Source organism: Ptychodera flava, chromosome 4 (assembly GCF_041260155.1).
Source record: "Ptychodera flava strain L36383 chromosome 4, AS_Pfla_20210202, whole genome shotgun sequence".
Taxonomy (NCBI): Eukaryota; Metazoa; Hemichordata; class Enteropneusta; family Ptychoderidae; genus Ptychodera; species Ptychodera flava.
The window spans coordinates 3,456,569-3,477,171 of record NC_091931.1 but is presented as its reverse complement, the minus strand read 5'-3'; the positions used below and the strand labels follow the sequence as shown (position 1 = coordinate 3,477,171).

General features: G+C 34.8%; 1 protein-coding gene across 1 annotated transcript in view; it reads left to right on the top strand.

The window, feature by feature from the left end:
- The window catches only part of LOC139130701 (zinc finger protein GLI2-like), a 28,696-nt gene extending 8,093 nt beyond the window's left edge, over positions 1-20,603 (top strand). The window contains exons 3-7 of the mRNA XM_070696456.1: positions 3,579-3,765; positions 8,043-8,293; positions 9,117-9,493; positions 12,317-12,435; positions 13,460-20,603. Of these exons, the coding sequence (XP_070552557.1) occupies positions 3,579-3,765; positions 8,043-8,293; positions 9,117-9,493; positions 12,317-12,435; positions 13,460-14,235 (1,710 nt within the window). The 3' untranslated portion in view covers positions 14,236-20,603. The remainder of the gene's footprint in view (positions 1-3,578; positions 3,766-8,042; positions 8,294-9,116; positions 9,494-12,316; positions 12,436-13,459) is intronic.

The window sequence follows — 20,603 nt, the reverse complement described above, 5'->3', positions numbered from 1 at the left end:
TTGTAGTTGTACCCATGTGATAGCACATGCAAATGTCATTCCCAAGTCTTATAGGCATTGATTTATATATTTTTTATCTGTTGAAAAGGTGTCAAACATTTTCTTTGCTTCAATTTTAATACAAAAAATGTTGTTCTGGAAGAGTGGATGCAGGACACACCAAATTAATAATGTGCTAGTTTTTTGTTTTTGTGTAGATATCATCCGTCTGCTTCCATTACCATAGCAACAAGCCAAGTTCCAGGGTTTAGAAATGTTTGTAGATTGCTGAGAGATCCTAATGATCTTGTCACAAGAAGAAACAGGTCCTAAAACTTATCAAAACCCTCTGAGCTTTTTGATTTCACACCTGTGTTTCGAAGAATACTTAGAATATTTTTAGTAACTTCCCTTGTAACGTATGAATTTACATACTTCTTGTTATTTAATCTTTGCTATTTTGTATTCTGGTAACCTTTTCCCCCTATTACATTGTTTGTTGTTGGATAACAAATAGCAATATACAGAATTGTAGAAACCCTTTTTGCCAACCACAGGGTTTGACACTTGGTCATAAGAAAGCTCATTATCCCACTGCACAAGTAAAATATTGCTAATGTAGTGGTCCTGTGAAAAAAATTGTGGAGTTTGTCTGCACTTGCATAGTGGGTGTTGCTGTTAGCATTAGCCCATTGTAATAAATTATTTTGGTAAAAGACATTAACCAAGTGAATACTGTGCCCATTGAAGTTGTGAATAATTGTGTCATGAAATTATATGTGTCAAGACAACTGGTAGTGACAATGCTTTGTGAGGGAGGGTTGACAGAACCAAGGTATAAAAGAAATGCAGTTGATAATGGTTTTCTCTCATGCACTTTGAAGAGAATTTCAACATTGTGTTTGCATTTAGTGCTAGTGATGTTCAATTACATATGTCAGATTTCATCAATTGACATGGTCACTAGAGTTCAAGAACTGAATTGTATAGAGTGAATTAAATGAAACTTTTCTCTGTTTTTGTAGGTAGACTAAATTGTCATATTTACAGACATACACAACATAGACTAATGTCTAAGCCATGCCAAACATAATTTAGTTTCAAGATGGAAAGTGTAGAAGGAGATTTACTGAGAAAGTACCAGTATGTACATACAGGGCACAAACAGTAATAGCAATGCAATGCTGTGTTGTACTGGTATACCGGTACACCGACACTGCAATACGTAGTCAGTAGTTCCATGAAAAGTTCAAAAGGTCATGTCAAGTATGTGATCTGCCAGGAACAGAGTGTACGGATATGGGTGGATATGGGTGTGGATGTCACATTTAGAAAAGATGGTCATGAATAGTTAACTGTCAGAATTCATGAAATAACAGCTTTATCCTAAATCTGTCACCTGTTCACTTTGACCTAGTTTATTAATGTAGTATTTGTCAACAGTTCATTTACCTACAGTAATTTGACAGGCTGTCTTTTATGATAACTTGAAACTGCTATCGGTAGTGGTCTAACATACCGTAACTGAATGTTTAAGTTATACTCTAAACCAGACAAAGTTGATAAATTGCAAAATGCAAATACATGTACATTTAACAGAACATCATCAGCAATGTGTTTGTTCACACTTTGACCAGTGAGGCTGGTTGATAAACTGATTGTCTCTTCCAAGTAGTCTCTAAATTCACAAACTTGTCAGCTACCTAGGAAGTGATAGTAGCTGAAAGTCAGTATGCTATTGACATTGCAATGAATTGAGTCAATGGAGAGTTTTCTAGTATAGTAGTCATGAGTATCTATGGTAATGCTCAATTTCTTTTACTCATTTAATATGCAAATTTTATCAATTAGTAATTGTCAATGGAGAATAGTTATTGCCTAATTCATGCATTTACTAGTCATGATTGGTACTTCAAAAATTTGTTAAATATCTCAATATTGCAATGTTTTTCCAGAAAACAAATAATTCCTTATGTCAAACACTGAGGAATTAGGATTGTGCTAAGGAAGGAGTTTTCAAGTTGTCGATAAATTTTCGATTTTTATGGAATTTCTAGTGATTTTTCAATTACTCTGTAATGTGGAACAAAATTAGTAAAAACTGACATGAACAATGAACATTTTCAGAAACATGTGGAGTACAACTACATTTATGTTCTATTTGTTTCCTTTTCCATTTTGCAGTGCGTTGTGCAAGAAATTCTTAAAAAAAAAAAAAAAAAAAAAAAAAAATATATATATATATATATATATATATATATATATATATATATATATATATATTATATATATATATATTATGCACAGGTTTTAATTGCAGAATAAAAAGAATTGTAATAAAAATGGTAAAAAGTTGCACATTGTAGAAATCACTTTGTTCAACTTTCTGGCTTTTCTGTGAACAAGGAAGTAAAGTTTTGATATGACTTCTTGTTTTTCTATCTTAAATTCTTGATTGTCGCAAAAAGTGGCACCTGGTGTCTGTGATACTGGAATGTCAACAATGCTATATTTGATGTGCCTGTATTCCAGTGTGATAACTAATCCACCATATTTTCTTTCTTTTCATTATAATGCATTGTTGGGATATCCTAGGCAACAAGTTTTTCAAATACATTAAAAAATGCCTTTCCTTGGCCAGAATTATAGTACAAGAATTTGTTTTCTAGAAACCAAACTGACATGAACTGTCATGTAAAAAGTGAAGTAGAGATATGGACCTTTTTGCAGAATTGACAGCAAAGGAGATATTGTAATGCATTTTAGTTGTATCCAGTGTTTATTTGGACATGACAAGGAGAGTGATTGTAGGACACTTGTCCTAAAACAGGACAGATATCTGAACATTAAACTTTCACATATTGCTCCTGGTGGCTAAGCATTAATGGTTTGAAATCATGTTTCCAACTGGTAGATTGGCACATTTCTATTTATAACGGTATAGTTTGTTCATTATGACTGTGTCACAATTGTGATAAACTTTATGTAATGTCGCAAGGGCAATCTGTCACCAGCAAGTTCCACATATAAGAGATAGAATATGTTGTACAAACTCTTCTGTCGGGGAAAAAATCCATCAAAAAACAGTATAGACAATGATAAACCTGAACCTTGCAATGCTAAGAACAACCAATATAATTTCCTAAAATGTTACATTCTGTTCGTATTATTGCATTTGTGAATTTCAGTGAAGTATGCTCTATACCTCTGTGTTATATGATTCTACATGCAATTCAATTAGGAATACTCTAAATGAATTTTAGCATAAATGTAATAAGACTTGACAACATTTGTTATTCCTTTGCAGTGTCTTTGGTAAGGGCAGTACCCTGGTAAATTTTACTGAGATTACCCAATCCTGTCACTGGGATTCCCTGCCATAGTGGTATATCAATTATGCAATCCTATTAGAGGACCTTGGAAATAGTACAGGGGTTTCCAAAAGCTTATACCCAATTCTCAGTCAAAATCACTGCCTTTGTCAGTACGTGGTCTCAACACATCGATAAACCATGCATCTATGAAACACAGCCTTGAGGGATTTAGTCAACGATACCATGAATATCTATATTTTTATGAACTACTGTTTTGTCCCCCAGATGGAATCTGAAATGAAAGCTTATGAAGATGGAACTAGCAATGTCAGTGTCAATAAGCTGAGAGAGGAACCACTTGATTGTACAGTTGCCGTGAAACAAATTGAAACTTGCAAATCAGCAGAGATTGTAATGAAGAATGACACAGAAGGCGGCACAGTCTTGATGGCGCGGTCATTGGATGACACAGGTAAACTTGGATTGCAAATCTGACATAAAAGAAGACCATCAATTTTTTTCCTAAAGGAAAGGGAAAACTCATTCAGACTCATTCAAACTGCGCACATCATTTAATCAAAGAAAAGAAATATTCGATGGGTTTTCTAAAACAAAAGGTGTTATTTGGGATTAATTTTTATTAGCTCTGCTGTCAATGACGTGGAGTTCATCAGACAGGTGGATTGGTTCTTCATTCAACTGCACACTTGATTTCATCAAAAAGAAAAAAATATTATTTACTAAGTTGGTTTGTAGAACAGTGTTCTTATTTATCATTTTATCAGTTTTCAGCTGACTTCATTCACACCTTGGTGACTGTAATATATTTATATGAATTTCAATAATAATAGGAAAATCTAGAAAACCTCAAGAACTGTGACAACCTTTCAAATATAGGAATCACATTTTGTAGAGATATTGTGCGTGACAGTTGGCATGGTAGTGTAATAGTTCTCATTTGAGATATCTTTTGAAATACTCATTTGAAATATGCATTCACATAATCCATTTTGTGACAGTAGCTAACCTGTAACATCCACTGTTACAGTGATCTTCTTCATAGTACTATGTACAGTGTTGTTGCCAGCAACAGTGTTTATGTCAAGGGTAGCATTTTACAAATTTGCATGGATTCAATAATTATACAGCAAAGTAAAAGAATCATGCTGCAGATTGCAACATCATAACATAGATTTTCGGTCACATTGACCTCTGTTTAAGAATTGATGTGGCTGAATGGTCTTTGTACTGTAGGGTTTTTCACTGAAGGATTTAGTATTACAGGTTGATGACTCAGACAATACAGTAAACTCACATTGATCATAAAAAATACTATCTGACCGTGGAACTGTATCTGATACAAATAAACTGTATTCTTTTTCATATTCCATTTGAAAAGTAAGGAAGATTGAATGATTTAAAAATAGTGTACCCTTAACTTTTAAGATTTCAAACTCTTGTAAGTCAGTTTTTGAATGTCTTTGAAATTTTGATGAGTCAGCATTATACTAAGACATGAGCTGTAATGTAAACTGAGTCAGCAAGGAAACTCTTTTGAGTCATTAACTCACTGTTCAAAAATCATGACCAGATACAAATGAAATGAATTTGTGTGATTTAAAAGTGAATTTTAGTATGGGACCACCAATGGTCCATTGAGTACAGCAAATAATGTTCAACTCTCATGCAAAGATAATTAAGATGTACATGTAAGTAGACATACAGTTTAACTACCATAGTTTGACCCAAACCTAATATTATCAACTGAGTGTGGACCTGTGTACAGGGAATTGAGGGGGATGAATAGGTTAAACATTGTATCATTGGATATTAAGAGATTTTTCTGGCATTAAATGAAGGTTTACCTTTGAAAAGGAATATTTGGATAACAAATATTGATGACTGTATTTCCATTTAATACAGTTTGTCTTGTGAGCTTACAGGAAATTTAGGCAAAACAAGTGTGAAGTTCACATGTCAAAATACTCATCAGATTCAATCATTCATAGAAGCGGACATTGTTTTGCACTAATGCCATTTACAAAATGATGTATCATGAAAGACTTTCCACAGTGTGGAATGCATTGGAAGTTGAACAATCACAAGTATTCAAAGCCTATTTATAATGTGAATTCCATAGAATTGCAAACAAAGAGAATGAACACAGAGTTTTGTATTTAGTGTACTCTACTCAGAGTGTTAAATCAGTTGTGCTTTCATGGTTTTCATTGTTGCTAAACAATACAAATAAATTGGTGGTTTCCGGTGGGCGTTAGTTAGCATGCCCTAGTTGGTTTCAGTCCATGCACTGTTGGTTTTCTCATGGTGTGTTTTTTCCTGAAACAAATTCTTCAATGAATGAAAGGAGTGTTTTGAATGGATAGCATATCAGGGTGACTCTCTAACATTTACTTAAAATAAATGCCATCAAATGAAGATGGGATTTTTAAAGTGTCTTCACATCAGTGTGCCCCCTAAGCCAATATGACGCGCCATGACACAAATAAATTGCTTGTGAGGCAAAGAAGATTATCTGGTTTACATGTAAAGATACAGAGCTAATGCAAAGAAATTTCCACAATTCCTCAAATTTGCACAAATTTTCCAACAACACATGTTTGTTTGAGGGCACACTGCTTCACATTCCAAAACACAATGTGTTAGGATATTGCTGATTTCATTTTACCATGCCCAATTAGAACAACGAGTACGGACAGAATGTCATCATTATAATGTAATGTAAAAGTTTTGACAAGCTTGACCTTTCAAAATCAAAACTTTTGACAAAAAGCGACTTGTTCTGGCTACGTAGTCGATCTCTGTGTAAACTAGTGTATACCAGTATTTATTCAGTAATATCCAAATTAATATTAGGAACTTTCATGTCATTGTGGTCTGTATTGTTGGTCAACTGAAGATAAATTCAAGTGTTTGCAATTTAAGGTTTGCTTTGTGGTCATGAGACTGCCAATGAGGACATGACCTCTGACCGGAGTCTTGTGATGTCATCTGATATACTTCCGCTTCAGAAACTAATAATAGAACTGCAGAAATGCAATCTCCCAATGTCCTCAAAATATTGAAAATCAAAGGTTTATGAAATATAAAGTGTAGTAAATATATCCATGAAAGATTTGAAAATAATGCTAATTTAGAACTGAGCAATTATTTTACTGTGTAAAGAATACAGGATATTTTTACAAATCTTCAAATTGTTTTTTCCTAACTGGGTCAGGTCATCTGATGTGTTTTATTTAAAGTACTTGATAGTCTATTCATTTGAGCTTACGTTAAAGAAAGGTTTGTGCACTGACAGTCTTCCATAAAAAGTAGTGATAGTCAATGTAAAGAAAGTATTTGTGTTTCTAATTGTAAACCAAGTATGGTTTACTTTGTACTGGTTTTCAAATAGGCTTCTGAAAAATTGACATTGATATTTGATGCTAGACACACTGGTACATGTATGTAATCATGATGTATGTGAATGTCAGCTGTAATGTCATGCATTTCCTGAGGGATGCATGTGTGTGTGGGGGCAGAATTCAGCTTTGTGTACATCATGGATATTTTGCACCGGTCAGTGGCCAGAATGCAACCAAGATCATGTCATCAAAAGAGGAACCTCACAATACTGACGCTAAAAAACCTTATTTATTCATTTTGTACATCCAGTGTTGTATGAAAGAGTGAGTCAGCTGGTCATGCTAGATTCAGGAAATCAATTACAGTACTGCAGTGCTGATAAGTGATAGGGAATATGGTGTCAATTACTGTAAAATCATTAATTTTCAAGGGGATATAATTTCACTATTTTGATGTTTGAGACATTTTGCTAGAATTTCAGGTCACTGTTTTTACTTGTAAAACTATTGTTAATCTATGTAAATCTATTGTTATTTAACATTTTCACTGGGACTTAGTTTAGTGGAATTTATGTTTCAACAGAAATAGCGAAATTCAATTCCAGTGAGTATTTACAGTACTTGGTTCTGCAGACTGAAAGAATCAGCACTAGAGGGCGATCTTCTCTATTTTGACAATCTGAAAAATGTCAGATGTCTGCTAAAGATTAATGCTGTAAAAAACTTTTGTTGCAACCAATTGTATAAGGTTAGATGTGCTTGGCACAAAGGAAAGAGGCTGTTTTTGACCAGAGGTACACATTTCACCAGCCTAGTATGGTGTGAGCAACATTCTTTGGTCTCTGTACTTTGCTGCAGTGTTGAGAGTTTGTGATTGAGGCAAGGGCAGGAGTGTTACATGCTCAAAGTGGAGGAAGTTTACATGTCCTAAATGGCAGTGGAGGGTGATGAAGGTAGTGTTTGCTGTTGGTTGTAGAGGGAGAGAGTGATCAGTAATCATTTAAAGTAGTTTGGATTCACAATTGTTGAAGCATAGAAGACTCCTGAGTTACTGAGGTAGAGTTAGAGACACCAGTTTGATAAATGCCCCAGAACGAGAAATCCCTCTTTCTCTCCAAAATATAATAGTGCACAGTAAAATTAATTCTCTTCATAGGATGTTTGTATATATTCATGATTTAGCTCTCTTGGTTGAGACACTGATAAAGCAACAGAGAGTGAATTAATTTACATCAGTGTCGTGTAATTGACACAGAGCAAATTTTGGCATCTCTTAGGTTTAAGGTTCTTACTTCATAGATGATAAATATTTGAAGAGTGTATGTTTCGATTCAGTTGAAAGTTTAAAACATCAATATCTAATGTCTATTTTGGATATACAATATAGGTGTACTGATGGAATGTGATGAAGTCCATGGACATTCAGATTCAGCAGCTCTTTTGAATGATGCAAATCAAATCACAACAACAAGTCTATCACGACCCTTGAACCTGTCTACATCTGGATTAATAGACTCACCAGTAGTGTCAGCAGTTTTAGAACCCCATGGTTTGCTAAGCAACAATTTATCTGTAACATCAGAGAATGATCAAAACCCAGCTGAGAGCTTGCATCATGTAGATGCTACAGTCATACAGGTAAGATGATCAGATTAACAAGAATAATGATTAAAGCCCCAGTAATGCTAACTTTCGATCATTTTTTCAGTATTTTAATTATGTATGTCAATTGCAATTTCTTATTCTACTCCCCAAAGAATGTCACAACACCCGCTGTTTAGCTTGTCAACTTATCATTCAAATGTGTAAAATGCATTTTATTGTTTACATTTGAATTCTAGTCCGAAACAGAAGTCACTTTTCAACAATAACAATGCAGTTTACAACCATAGGGGCTGAGTTGACAAGCTGGATACTGTGTATATCAACATTCTTTTGGGAGAAGAACAAGGAATTATGGTTCACATTCAAAATAAAAATGGTGAAATTATCATCAAAAGTTAGCATTACTGGGGCTTTAAAAAAATACACTGTGTGTGTGTGTGTGTGTGTGTGTGTGTGTGTGTGTGTGTGTGTGTACGGTATGTATGTATGTATGTATGTATGTAAAAATATATGTTTGTATGTATGTATGTGTGTGTTTGTCAGTTGTCTTTGAACATGTGTATTGTTTTTCTTGAGCATGATTTTTGTCTAAACATGAAGAGTAACCTATGTAACATATAGAACTTTAGAATGTAGCAGTTTTTATTACTCTGTCAATGATAAAATTATTGTCTTGCAAATGTATGGTAAATGGAAAATCAATTCCAACAGGTCCAGGGCCAAGGTAGCTTGACATACTGTAAATCAGTATAGCTACTTACTAATCACTCAATAAATCATATCAAAGTGATGCAATGTGACCATAGCTTGGCTTTAATGCTTTCTGTGCAAGTCATGTTCTGTGATTTACTTTTAGTTTCAGACAACACAGGAAGAAAACAGCTCCTCATCAATTAGTCAGTCTGCAAGTCAACCTATTTACACAAGGACTATATTCCACACGGATCACCTGTCAGATGGACATGAAATTACGTTAGATGAGAAACAAGAGCAACTGCTACAAAAATCCATTGAGGATCAGCAACAAAATGAACATCAACAGATACAAGAACAACTAGAACATGAAATGGCAGGGTTATTGCAGTGTAAATGGTTGAAATGCTATCAGAAGTTTGCAGGTCTTGAAGATCTTGTAAATCATGTCAATGACTTTCATATACGACCAGAAAAGGATGTGGAATATTGCTGCAGATGGGAGGGATGCCCTAGGAAAGGGAAAGGTTTTAATGCCAGGTAGGAATTTTTAATGGCTTATATTATCATCACTTTATGAAAATTTGGAAAATGGCATTCAGTGCAAGTACTATATTCAATAAAATCTCTTTTTGGTCCCTGCGGATTCAGCCCGGCAGGAACTTATAGATTGGGTCCTGTCCGTCCATCTATCCATCAGCAGCAGCTGTTTCTCTGTCACCCCTTTGCCGATTTTTTAGCTCCTATAGCCATATGTATATATGGCAATGGAAGCTATTCTTATAGGCTAGGGAAATGTCTGTATGTATGTATGTCTGTATGTCTGTCGTCAACATCAAAAACTCCAAAACCGCTGTACATTTCATCTTGATATTTGGTGTGTACATGGATGATGGGCTGTAGATGAGATTTTGTTCAAATGAAGTTGTCATTGCCAAAAATATGCAAATTAAGTGAAAAAATGTAAAAACAGTCAAAATTGAAAAACTCAATAACCACTGAGCAGATTACATGAAAAATTAGCATGTAAGTACTTTTGGCTGACATGAAATGATTGTGCGCATCTTGGGTCAGTATCTTGGACTTGCTATTTTTCATGAATTTTTTTGTAATTTTCTCCCATTTTTGGTCAAAAAATCTCCTGCTCTGAAACCACAAGTCCGATTGATTTGAAACTTGGTATGGAAGTGCATAGGAGTGACCTTTCCCAAATTTGGGCAAATCGTGGTGAAATTTGCATATTTTTAGTTTACACGTCCATAGACTCCCATGTATAAGGCAGATCTCCATAGACTCCCATGTATAAGGCCACGAAAAATAAAAATTTAGTTTCTCATCGTATTCATATTGCAAAAAGGATGCAGTGACACAATTTTTAGTCCCCACAGATGAAGTCCAGTGAGCTTATAGATTGGGTCATGTCCATCTGTTCGTCCATCTGTGAGTCCATCCGTTCACGCAGATATCTCGGATATTTTGACAAATTGTCATGTGACCTTGATGACCTTTGCGAGCCAATAGAGCTAGAGGTCTGATTTTTGGTATATAGGGATAACTTAGCAATACTTTTTTTTTTTCAAAATGTCACGTGACCTCGGTGACCTTTGACCTCAAATATACATATTTGTCCATAACTCAGTAACCACAAGTGCTACACCCTTCATATATGGTATGATGGGACAGCTTATGACGCCACATATTGTACCTCATTAATTATGTGCATATCTAATTTTGAGCGAGCCAATAGAGCTAGAGGTCTGATTTTTGGTATATAGGGATAACTTAGCAATACAATTTTTTTACAAAATGTCACGTGACCTCGGTGACCTTTGACCTCAAATATACATATTTGTCTATAACTCAGTAACCACAAGTGCTACACCCTTCATGTATGGTATGATGGGACGCCTTATGACGCCACATATTGTACCTCATTAATTATGCACATATCTAATTTTGAGCGAGCCAATAGAGCTAGAGGTCTGATTTTTGGTATATAGGGATAACTTAGCAAAACAATTTTTTTGACAAAATGTCACGTGACCTCGGTGACCTTTGACCTCAAATATACATATTTGTCCATAACTCGGTAGCCACAAGTGCTACACCCTTCATGTTTGGTATGATTGGACACCTTATGACGCCACATACTGTACCTCAATAATTATGCGCATATCTCATTCTGAGCGAGCCAATAGAGCTGGATGTCTGATTTTTGGTATATAGGGATAACAATAGGAGAGAAATTTTTTGACCAAATGTCATGTGACCTCGATGACCTTTTACCTAAAATATATGTTTATGTCAATAAATAAGTAACCACAAGTGCTATGTCCTTTGTATTTAGTAGGATGGGAGACCTTATGACAACACACGCTTTACCTCATTAATTATGTACACATCTAATTCTGGGCAAGCGAATAGAGCTAGAGATCTGATTTTTTGGCATATAGGGATTAATTAGCAATATAATTTTTTTTTTCAAAGTGTCATGTGACCTCGATGACCTTTGACCTTGATTATACATATATATGCATATTTCAGTAACCGCAAGTTCTATACCCTCCAATTTTGATAGGATATTAGACCTTAAGATGTCACATCTTGTACCTCATTTATAATGCGCATATGTATTTCTTGGCTGGCCAATACTGCTAGAGGTCTGATCTTTTTTCCCGATTTAGAACCATAACTTAGACATGCCTCATGTGTTTCAAATTGGGAACAACGACATAGACCTATGTGCCCATAGATCTCAACATATACACTCCAGTGAAACTTCTTAATGACCACATTTTCCTGCCCCATCAAGACTAATACTCCTATTACAAGTGGGGACTATGTCATTGTAAATGACTTGTTGAGTTAATGGTTGTATCACAGTATTCATATATCTAATTCTGTATTTTTTCCATTTTATATTCTGAATAATTACATTAAATATATTTCACTGTCTCCAGTACATTTCATTTAAGTATTTTCACTTCATGCACTTTATCCCTTTCACACATGTTCAAATATCTGACCAGAGAACAAACACGAAATAGTCCAGGATGGGAGCTACAGTGTCATTGACGCTATTTTTCAAACTGTGTGCAAGGATGAAGTACTGTACATGGCATTCTGAATATAAACTGACTGTACATGGCATTCTGAATATACTAACTGACTGTACATGGCATTCTGAATATACTAACTGACTGTACATGGCATTCTGAATATACTAACTGACTGTACATGGCATTCTGAATATACTAACTGACTGTACATGGCATTCTGAATATACAAACTGACTGTACATGGCATTCTGAATATACTAACTGACTCTTCATCATACGTGATATCATTGTCTTGATCTTTCAGATATAAGATGTTGATTCATGTTAGAACTCACACCAATGAGAAACCACATCGCTGCCCACAGTGCAATAAATGTTTTTCAAGGTTAGAGAACCTGAAGATTCATACAAGGTCACACACAGGTTGGTATTTTTCGTGTCAATCAAAATAACATTGTAATATACCATCAACAGAATCTTCACCAACTTAGAAGTACAAGAATTCAATGCTTTCTGTAAAGTTGTACGATAGGTCAAACCCGGAATTCGAATGGACCACGGTACAAACAAACCTACATGCGCAAACACGCACAGTTCGTGTATATACCATACACGTTTGTACACATGTGGGCTTGTTTGTACCGCCATCATATGATCTCTTGGGTGTACTGAGTCTGTACTGAGTCCGGAGTAGAACCATTGGTGTCATAATTTGCCAAAGCTGTTTCAACTTCTGTAAGTGTTACTATATTACTTGATGGTTGCACCTTTAAAAGGAGCTGAGAAATGTAAATATCAGTATTTGAAAAGGGATGTTTACTCATAAACTTGTTACTTTAGAAGAATATGTCGAGTTCCATTGTTTAATTGGTTTTGTTTCTATTTCCTATGTGTATTGATCTAGACAAGCTGCATCAGTCTCATTTTACACATTTGCCAAAAATCATGAGTTTATTTCCCATGTCAGAGAATGTTAATATGATCTGAAGTATTAAGTTTATACACTGTGTAGTTCTGAACATAAAACTTAATGATGTAACCCAAACAAATATTCCTGTGTTGTTATGTTCATGACAGTAGCTTGATCTTGTGAGCAAAAATCCAAAAAATACAAGCATATCACCCATCCTGTGTGTGAGAGACTTAGGACAAAAGCAAACCTATAATTTTAGGACTAATGATGAAATCCCTAATTTATGTTTTGTGAATTAAACATATCTAACTTTTCCATTCAGTGAAATGAATCACCAGTGAAGTATTCAAATGTTGATTATTTATTTATACACTTTGAAGAATTAGAATTTCTGGTAGAATGTAAAACTTCCATGTGACACTACATTACCTTTGCTGTGTCATTTAGTGTTTTTGATGATAAACTTCATCCATATTCAACCTGTATGGTATCATACCAAGTTGACCAGTAATTCTGGACATTCTTTTTTTACAGGTGAGAAGCCATACATTTGCCCTGTTGACGGCTGCAATAAAAGATATTCAAATTCTAGTGATCGATTCAAACACACAAGGACTCACTTTGTTGAGAAACCATACTATTGCAAAGTTATAGGCTGTAACAAAAGGTATACAGATCCAAGCTCCTTGAGGAAACACATCAAAACAAACGGACATTACGTTAGTCGGGATCAGCTGCAAATTCAGCTGCAGTTACAACAACAACAACAACAACAACAACACCAACAACCAAATCAACAACAAAGTGAATCTCAGCAAAAACTATGTCCTACAACAACACAGACCACAACTTCTGCAAATGTGATTGTTGCCGGGGCTGGTAACCCAGCAACTACCTGCATGAACACGGTCTCTGCAACTCAGTCAGCACCCACTGCCTTGCCAACAACACTGCAGTCAACTTTCCCAGAGGGAGTGACAGTGTATCCTGTACTTGGTGCTCCTGGTGGAGTCATGATTCTTCAAGCTGTACCCACAACCATGCCTGCTCCAACATTTCCAGTCCATCTTGCATCAAACCCCCTCCTATCTTCAACCATAGTGACTGTTCCTATAACAACCGCATGTATCTCGTCCAACAGTGACAGTATTATCACATCATCTGCCATTTCCAGTAAGATATTACTAACTGACTCTAAATCAGAGAATTCAACAGACAGTCCATGCCTTACTCTTCCAGGTGTGACAGTTACGTCAGATCAGATTGTGCAAGAATCTAACGACAATGGAAGTGTTGCCACACATGGATGATTGAATAGTATTCCAAGTATAATCATGCTAACAAAACTAGCCCTGTGATCAGATTCTTACTGTAGAATATGGATAACTGTCACATTCAGGTACACATATGCCATAGGCATTAACTTTGCAGCTGTTTAAGACTTGGAAATTTCTGTAAATTATTATTTTGTGATTCATATTTGAGGAAATTTCTACTGGGTGAAAGGTAGGATATTTTCCAGATTGTCAACTTTTATATGAGATTATAGTTTGAATGGAAAACCAAACTACTTCAGCACCATCACATTCCTTCTAAAACAAACCTGGTTCCCGAGATCAGAACTTACAGAGCAGTAAGCTGCGAGGGTTTTCACATTTGGGCAGTTGCTTGACATTTCAGTTTGAAATGATTTACAATGTGAATCAGTTTTGTGTATCTGCAAAACAACAAACTTACAATGATAATGAATATTTGACGTAGTACAAAATTAAGGAAAGTGAGTGAACCTTACAGGAATGGTTTTGCTGTGAAATTTACAAATTGGAAAGTTTGTGTACCTTACTATTGAATATGCTGTGATTTTGCAATGGTGGCAGACTTTGAAATACTTTATCAACCTTCAAAATAAGGAATCAGTGAATTTTAAGCCAATTAATATTTTGGTTCATTTGTGCTCCCAGAAAGGCTGTAGGGGTACTCCCAAGCAGGTTGATGGTTTGCTGACCTTTGACCTCTTGCATTTCACAATCTTTCTGTATTGATAAAGATATGATTAACTTAATCAAAGTATCAATTTTGAATGCGTACTGATAAACTAGTTGAGTGAATTGTAAAAATTACAGTGAATTAAGTTGATATAGGAATCCCATCATGTATTTGATAATTACAAAAAAGAGAATTCCAATGTAATTATTGGCTCATAGACTTTAAAAACGGAGTCTATGATTGGCTCAAGTCAATCTGCTGTATTACCTTTGATTAGATTGAGAATGTTTGACACAATGGCAGTTAATGAATTCATGGAACAATAATGCTGGTAAGATGTTGAGAATTAGAGCTGAGGCAATACCATAATTCGCCATTAGTCAGTAGCTGTCTTCTCATATTACAAAATTTTCTGAAACATTTTGCTTACATTAAAAAGTTATAGATTTTCTCTGTCGTGTTTTTAATATATGTAAGATTAGACAGCTGTTAAATTTTTAACAGTTCAAATATCATTGCTATTAATATTGTGCCAAAACAAAGAAGAAATACAAAAAGCTTTCTTCAGCAAACAAAATGTTATATTTATCATGCAAAATATATTTGTATTGTTTGACGTTTTTGTGTGAAATGATAGTTTTGAGGTGGACCATTATTTTCGTCACCTGGAAATTTGAAAGTTTTCTTTCCAGCGCCAAAATAATAGCAGATCATTGCTTTTGTAGATATCAACTATTTCCTATATCTGTACAGTGCAATGGAATATTTGCTTAGCTTTGTGTGTTGTTTTTAAGCTAGTCCATTTACAGACAAGTTCTATAAATTATGTCACAAATTTGGCTTAAAGCCGAAGTACTATTCTATCAGATTATTTTAATATGAAAACACTATTGAAAGATGGTAACTGTGTACTTTAATAAGTACTATTTCTACATTTGGTGTATTTTTCCCCACATGAAATTTCAATCCATTATGACACCATATGTGACCTCATAACCCATAAACATTGTCAAAATATGAGTACACAGCGATGACACAGAAAAAATTGTTACATAGCCATACTACAATAACAGATTAAAAGACCCCTGCTTACACTCAGTTGAGCTGTTTAGAATGAGATGTTTCCATAATTCTAGAATAGCCAGTTGTAGTTTTGTTCTGCAAGATGGCTGTTTGTCTCTTGTACACATTCAATGCTCTTAATTAGCCACATTTTGTGAGTTCTCATAAAATGGCACCTATGTTTGACATGCCTTTGATCTCTAGTTCACCATTAGATATTGTAGATGGTTGTATCAAGTAGTGACACATCACTTGATATGCCTTGTAGATGGTTGTATCAAGTAGTGACACATCACTTGATATGCCTTGTAGATGGTTGTATCAAGTAGTGACACATCACTTGATATGCCTTGTAGATGGTTGTATCAAGTAGTGACACATCACTTGATTTGTCTTGTAGATGGTTGTATCAAGTAGTGACACATCACTTGATTTGCCTTGTAGATGTGGTTGTATCAAGTAGTGACACATCACTTGATATGCCTTGTAGATGGTTGTATCAAGTACTGACACATCACTTGATATGCCTTGTAGATGGTTGTATCAAGTAGTGACACATCACTTGGTATGCATTCCAAACTTAAATGTTCTACTCTGAAATTACATCTGTTATGTCATGTTTATTTATTTTATTTAATCTCATTTTAAAACCATTCAGCTGAGAGTCTTAAGATTTGTGTAGCACAATTGCAACCTGTGATCTCTCAAGTATCTTTCTACACTTCCTGAGAGCTGTACACACTGTAGTAAAAAGATTTGACAATAGCATGTGAGTGCTGAAGAGATCATGTGACCATATTCCCATTTCATTCAAAGGTACATCATAAATGTTTTCAGTACAGTGATATTAAAAGAAAGTCCTCTTGTAGATGATGAATTACCATTGAGCAAGTGAAATTTCTCAGATGTACAGGGACAAACAAAGTACTCACTTGTTGCAAGAATTAAACCCTCTCTGTAGGGGCTGTGTGTATATCAGTGCCTTCTAACTAACATACTGTGATGTGTTTGTGGACAATATTAATATAGTCTTGAATTCCTAAAGACATAATTGTGGTAACTTTCCCTTCAGACTGTATCAATTACATTAGGAATGTTTTACTGTGCCCTGTCACATGACTGTAAGTTTCCATTGAAAGTTTATTGTATGCAGTAAAGGAACAAGTCCTTTATCATGCTGCAATTGTAATGAAGCAGAGATTGGTTGTCTTGTTACATTCAGCACCAAATATGTCAACACTGGTTCTACTCTGGAATAGATGGATACATTTTAATCTACAGATTCAATAGATCATGTGATGGTGGTACAAACTTGTGTGTACAACACCTATGGAAATGTACACACATTTCTGTAAGTGTTAATACACATTCGTTTGTTTTTACCGGCACTGTGGTCCATTTGAATTCTCAGTTGAAATAAATTTACCCACTCGATGACAGTCACTGCCGTGTTACTGTCTTTTACCAAACTGAACATCTGCTAAACTGCTAAACACAGAAAAATAATATCCATTTTAATGAAGTTTTGAGGTCTAATACCGTATATCAGATATTTAGAATCCGATAAATATATGTTTTTGTTTTTTGTTTCAATGATCAAAGCATCCACTCTAAATTAAATTAATGTCTTGCAAGTAATGGCAGATACAACAACAAACGATGTTTTGAAAAGTTGACACTGTAGATCAGTAGAAAAGATACAATACTTTAAGAAAACTTTCAGTAAATCAAAATATCATATTGCAAAGAGTTTGTTGACTGTATGTCAAGTTGTGTGCATTTCATATAAAATACATATTGACATGTGCAAGATCTTCTCATCACATTCCATAGATACAGTAGTATGTTGCCTGACAACAAACTAATTTCTTCTCCATGAAAGGTTCATTGTTTGTCATTGTTTGTTTCAGTGGTGATGAACAGTATGGACTGATTGGTATGGCTTTCAGTGAACAGAATATCAAATTTCAGTATGAACTGATTGGTATGGCTTTCAGTGAACAGAATGTCAAATTTCAGTACGAACTGATTGGTATGGCTTTCAGTGAACAGAATGTCAAATTTCAGTACGAACTGATTGGTATGGCTTTCAGTGAACAGAATGTCAAATTTCGGTGTGAACTAATTGGTATGGCTTTCAGTGAACAGAATGTCAAATTTCAGTATGAACTGATTGGTATGGCTTTCAGTGAACAGAATGTCAAATTTCAGTATGAACTGATTGGTATGGCTTTCAGTGAACAGAATGTCAAATTCAGTATGAACTGATTGGTATGGCTTTCAGTGAACAGAATGTCAAATTTCAGTATGAACTGATTGGTATGGCTTTCAGTGAACAGAATGTCAAATTTCAGTATGAACTGATTGGTATGGCTTTCAGTGAACAGAATATCAAATTTCAGTACGAACTGATTGGTATGGCTTTCAGTGAACAGAATATCAAATTTCTAAACTGATTGGTATGGCTTTCAGTGAACAGAATGTCAAATTTCTGTAGGAGATGATGTGTTTAGCTGTAGTTGCTGTCTACTACAATGAGACAACTCTGACAAAAATTGTATACTTGTTATATTGGAATCACATTGGTTCCTGTATAGTCCTTAGATAAGTATTTGTGTCACAAGTTCATCAGCTGTAAACATACCAATATATGAATATTAACTAATTAATGAAATGAATTTTGTCATCAAGGGTGAGCATCTGTTCCACACAGCATTAATTAGAGAATTACTAAACTGGTCAGAAAAGGCTTGTAACAGTTTTCAACAGAGTGTTCAATATGGAATATATACAAGACATATGTCATAGACGACTTTGTCAAATCTAGTCCTGACCCCATTCAGTAACTTTTTAATATTGCAGTGTGGAAGAGCTCAAGTGCTTATAAAGAAGTCAAGATTCCTGTACAAGACTCCTGTACAGTCAATTACTTGTCTTAGAAATTAGACATTTTCAGAGTGTATGTCAGACAACAGAAATCAGGCAGCTAATGGATTACATCAGTTTTCCAAAAGCTTACAGGGGTCAGCTGCCATCCAGTGATATGATTTGTGGTAATGTTGTTCTGTTGATTTAAGCAATGGAAAAATAATATTGAAATGCAATATTTGTGAAATGGAAGCTTTAGGTGCCAGGGAAAGCCTGCCTGTAGAAATTGTGCATGATGTTGGAGAAGTGAGCAATACGTCTTTATCTGAAAAAAATTGTTTTCTTTTAAATCATCATCATGATTGTTCTGTCATCAAATTGCTGAATCTAGTTTTTGGAAGGAGTCACTCTAGAGACTGCATTCTCTTTAGTCTTTGGACTGTCAGATTTAGCAAACACCATACAATCTTTGCCAGCAACAGGAAAACCTAGGAGACTGTAGGCAAGCCAAGTTAAAATTTATCTGAATTTTTAAAATTTTGTAAAACTTTATAAATCAAAGAATCTGACAAAGGAACTATTTTTCCTGAAATGTAAGTTTATATAATTATGCTATATTATTATCACAGTATTTACTGCATCATGTCATGTACAACTGCTGCCTCTGTTGTACAGCTTGTGATGACATCACGGAAACACATAATCAGTGGCATCTATAGTTCCATTTATCAAAGAAATTAACATTCATTCATAGATACAAATAACCAATAAACATACTCTGAACATTTATACCATAAGTTGACAAATAAGGTGATACTGAGACTGATTGCTGTAACCATGACAATCTGACCTAGCAATATCTGACCAGACACCACCACAAATAGAAGTGAAGGAATGTAAAATAACAAAATCGACCAGTTACAATAAAATCAGTGCAAATCTTTGTAAAATCCGCAATGGTGCTTTGCTTTTGTACAAAATTGTGTCACTACTGTATGATATTTCTCCACGACAAGTACCAGTTCTGAATTGTGAAAAATATTTGTCAGCGTAATTGTACATTTATTGGCTCTACTAGGTCCCATGTTAATGCAAGCTCTGTCTGTCTATGTTCATACTAAGTTGCACACATGTTCTGGTATTTCACTGACACTTCAGTGTTTCCACGTATCTATTTGGCTTTGTCAAAGATTAGTTCCTCATGGCTTGTCAACTCCTGACGGACTGAATCGTAAAAAAGTTCCAAACCAAGGAAAGTGAAAAATATGAGTGGAACATAGGATAAAATTTGTGTGTGATATGAAAAAACAACCAGCAATATCAATGCTGGGGGTTGCATAATTGTACACTGCAATATTTCACACATGCTTTATCTGAAACTCCTACACTAATGTGCATCAAAAGAAAAATTATCAACCTTGTGAATATGTGCATTAGGTTTTAAAGAAAGATTTGCATTACATTATGGAGAAGATTAATTCATGTATTTGAGACTTTGGCCTTGACATTGAGGAAGTCTGGAATGGGTACATAGACTGTAAACCTACAACCAGCAGTCATGGAAAGATGTATTTGGATTCTTCATTAAAATGTGTCGATTGACATTTTTATGTGAAATTGACAATGATATTCCATTTTCAGCAGGCAGGTAGTATTACATAATATGGAAATCTACTTTTCTAAATATTGAAAGTGGAATTATTTATGTAACTGTCTTGGGTCATGATTCAAGAAACATGTAAATAAAGTTTACTCCTTAAAA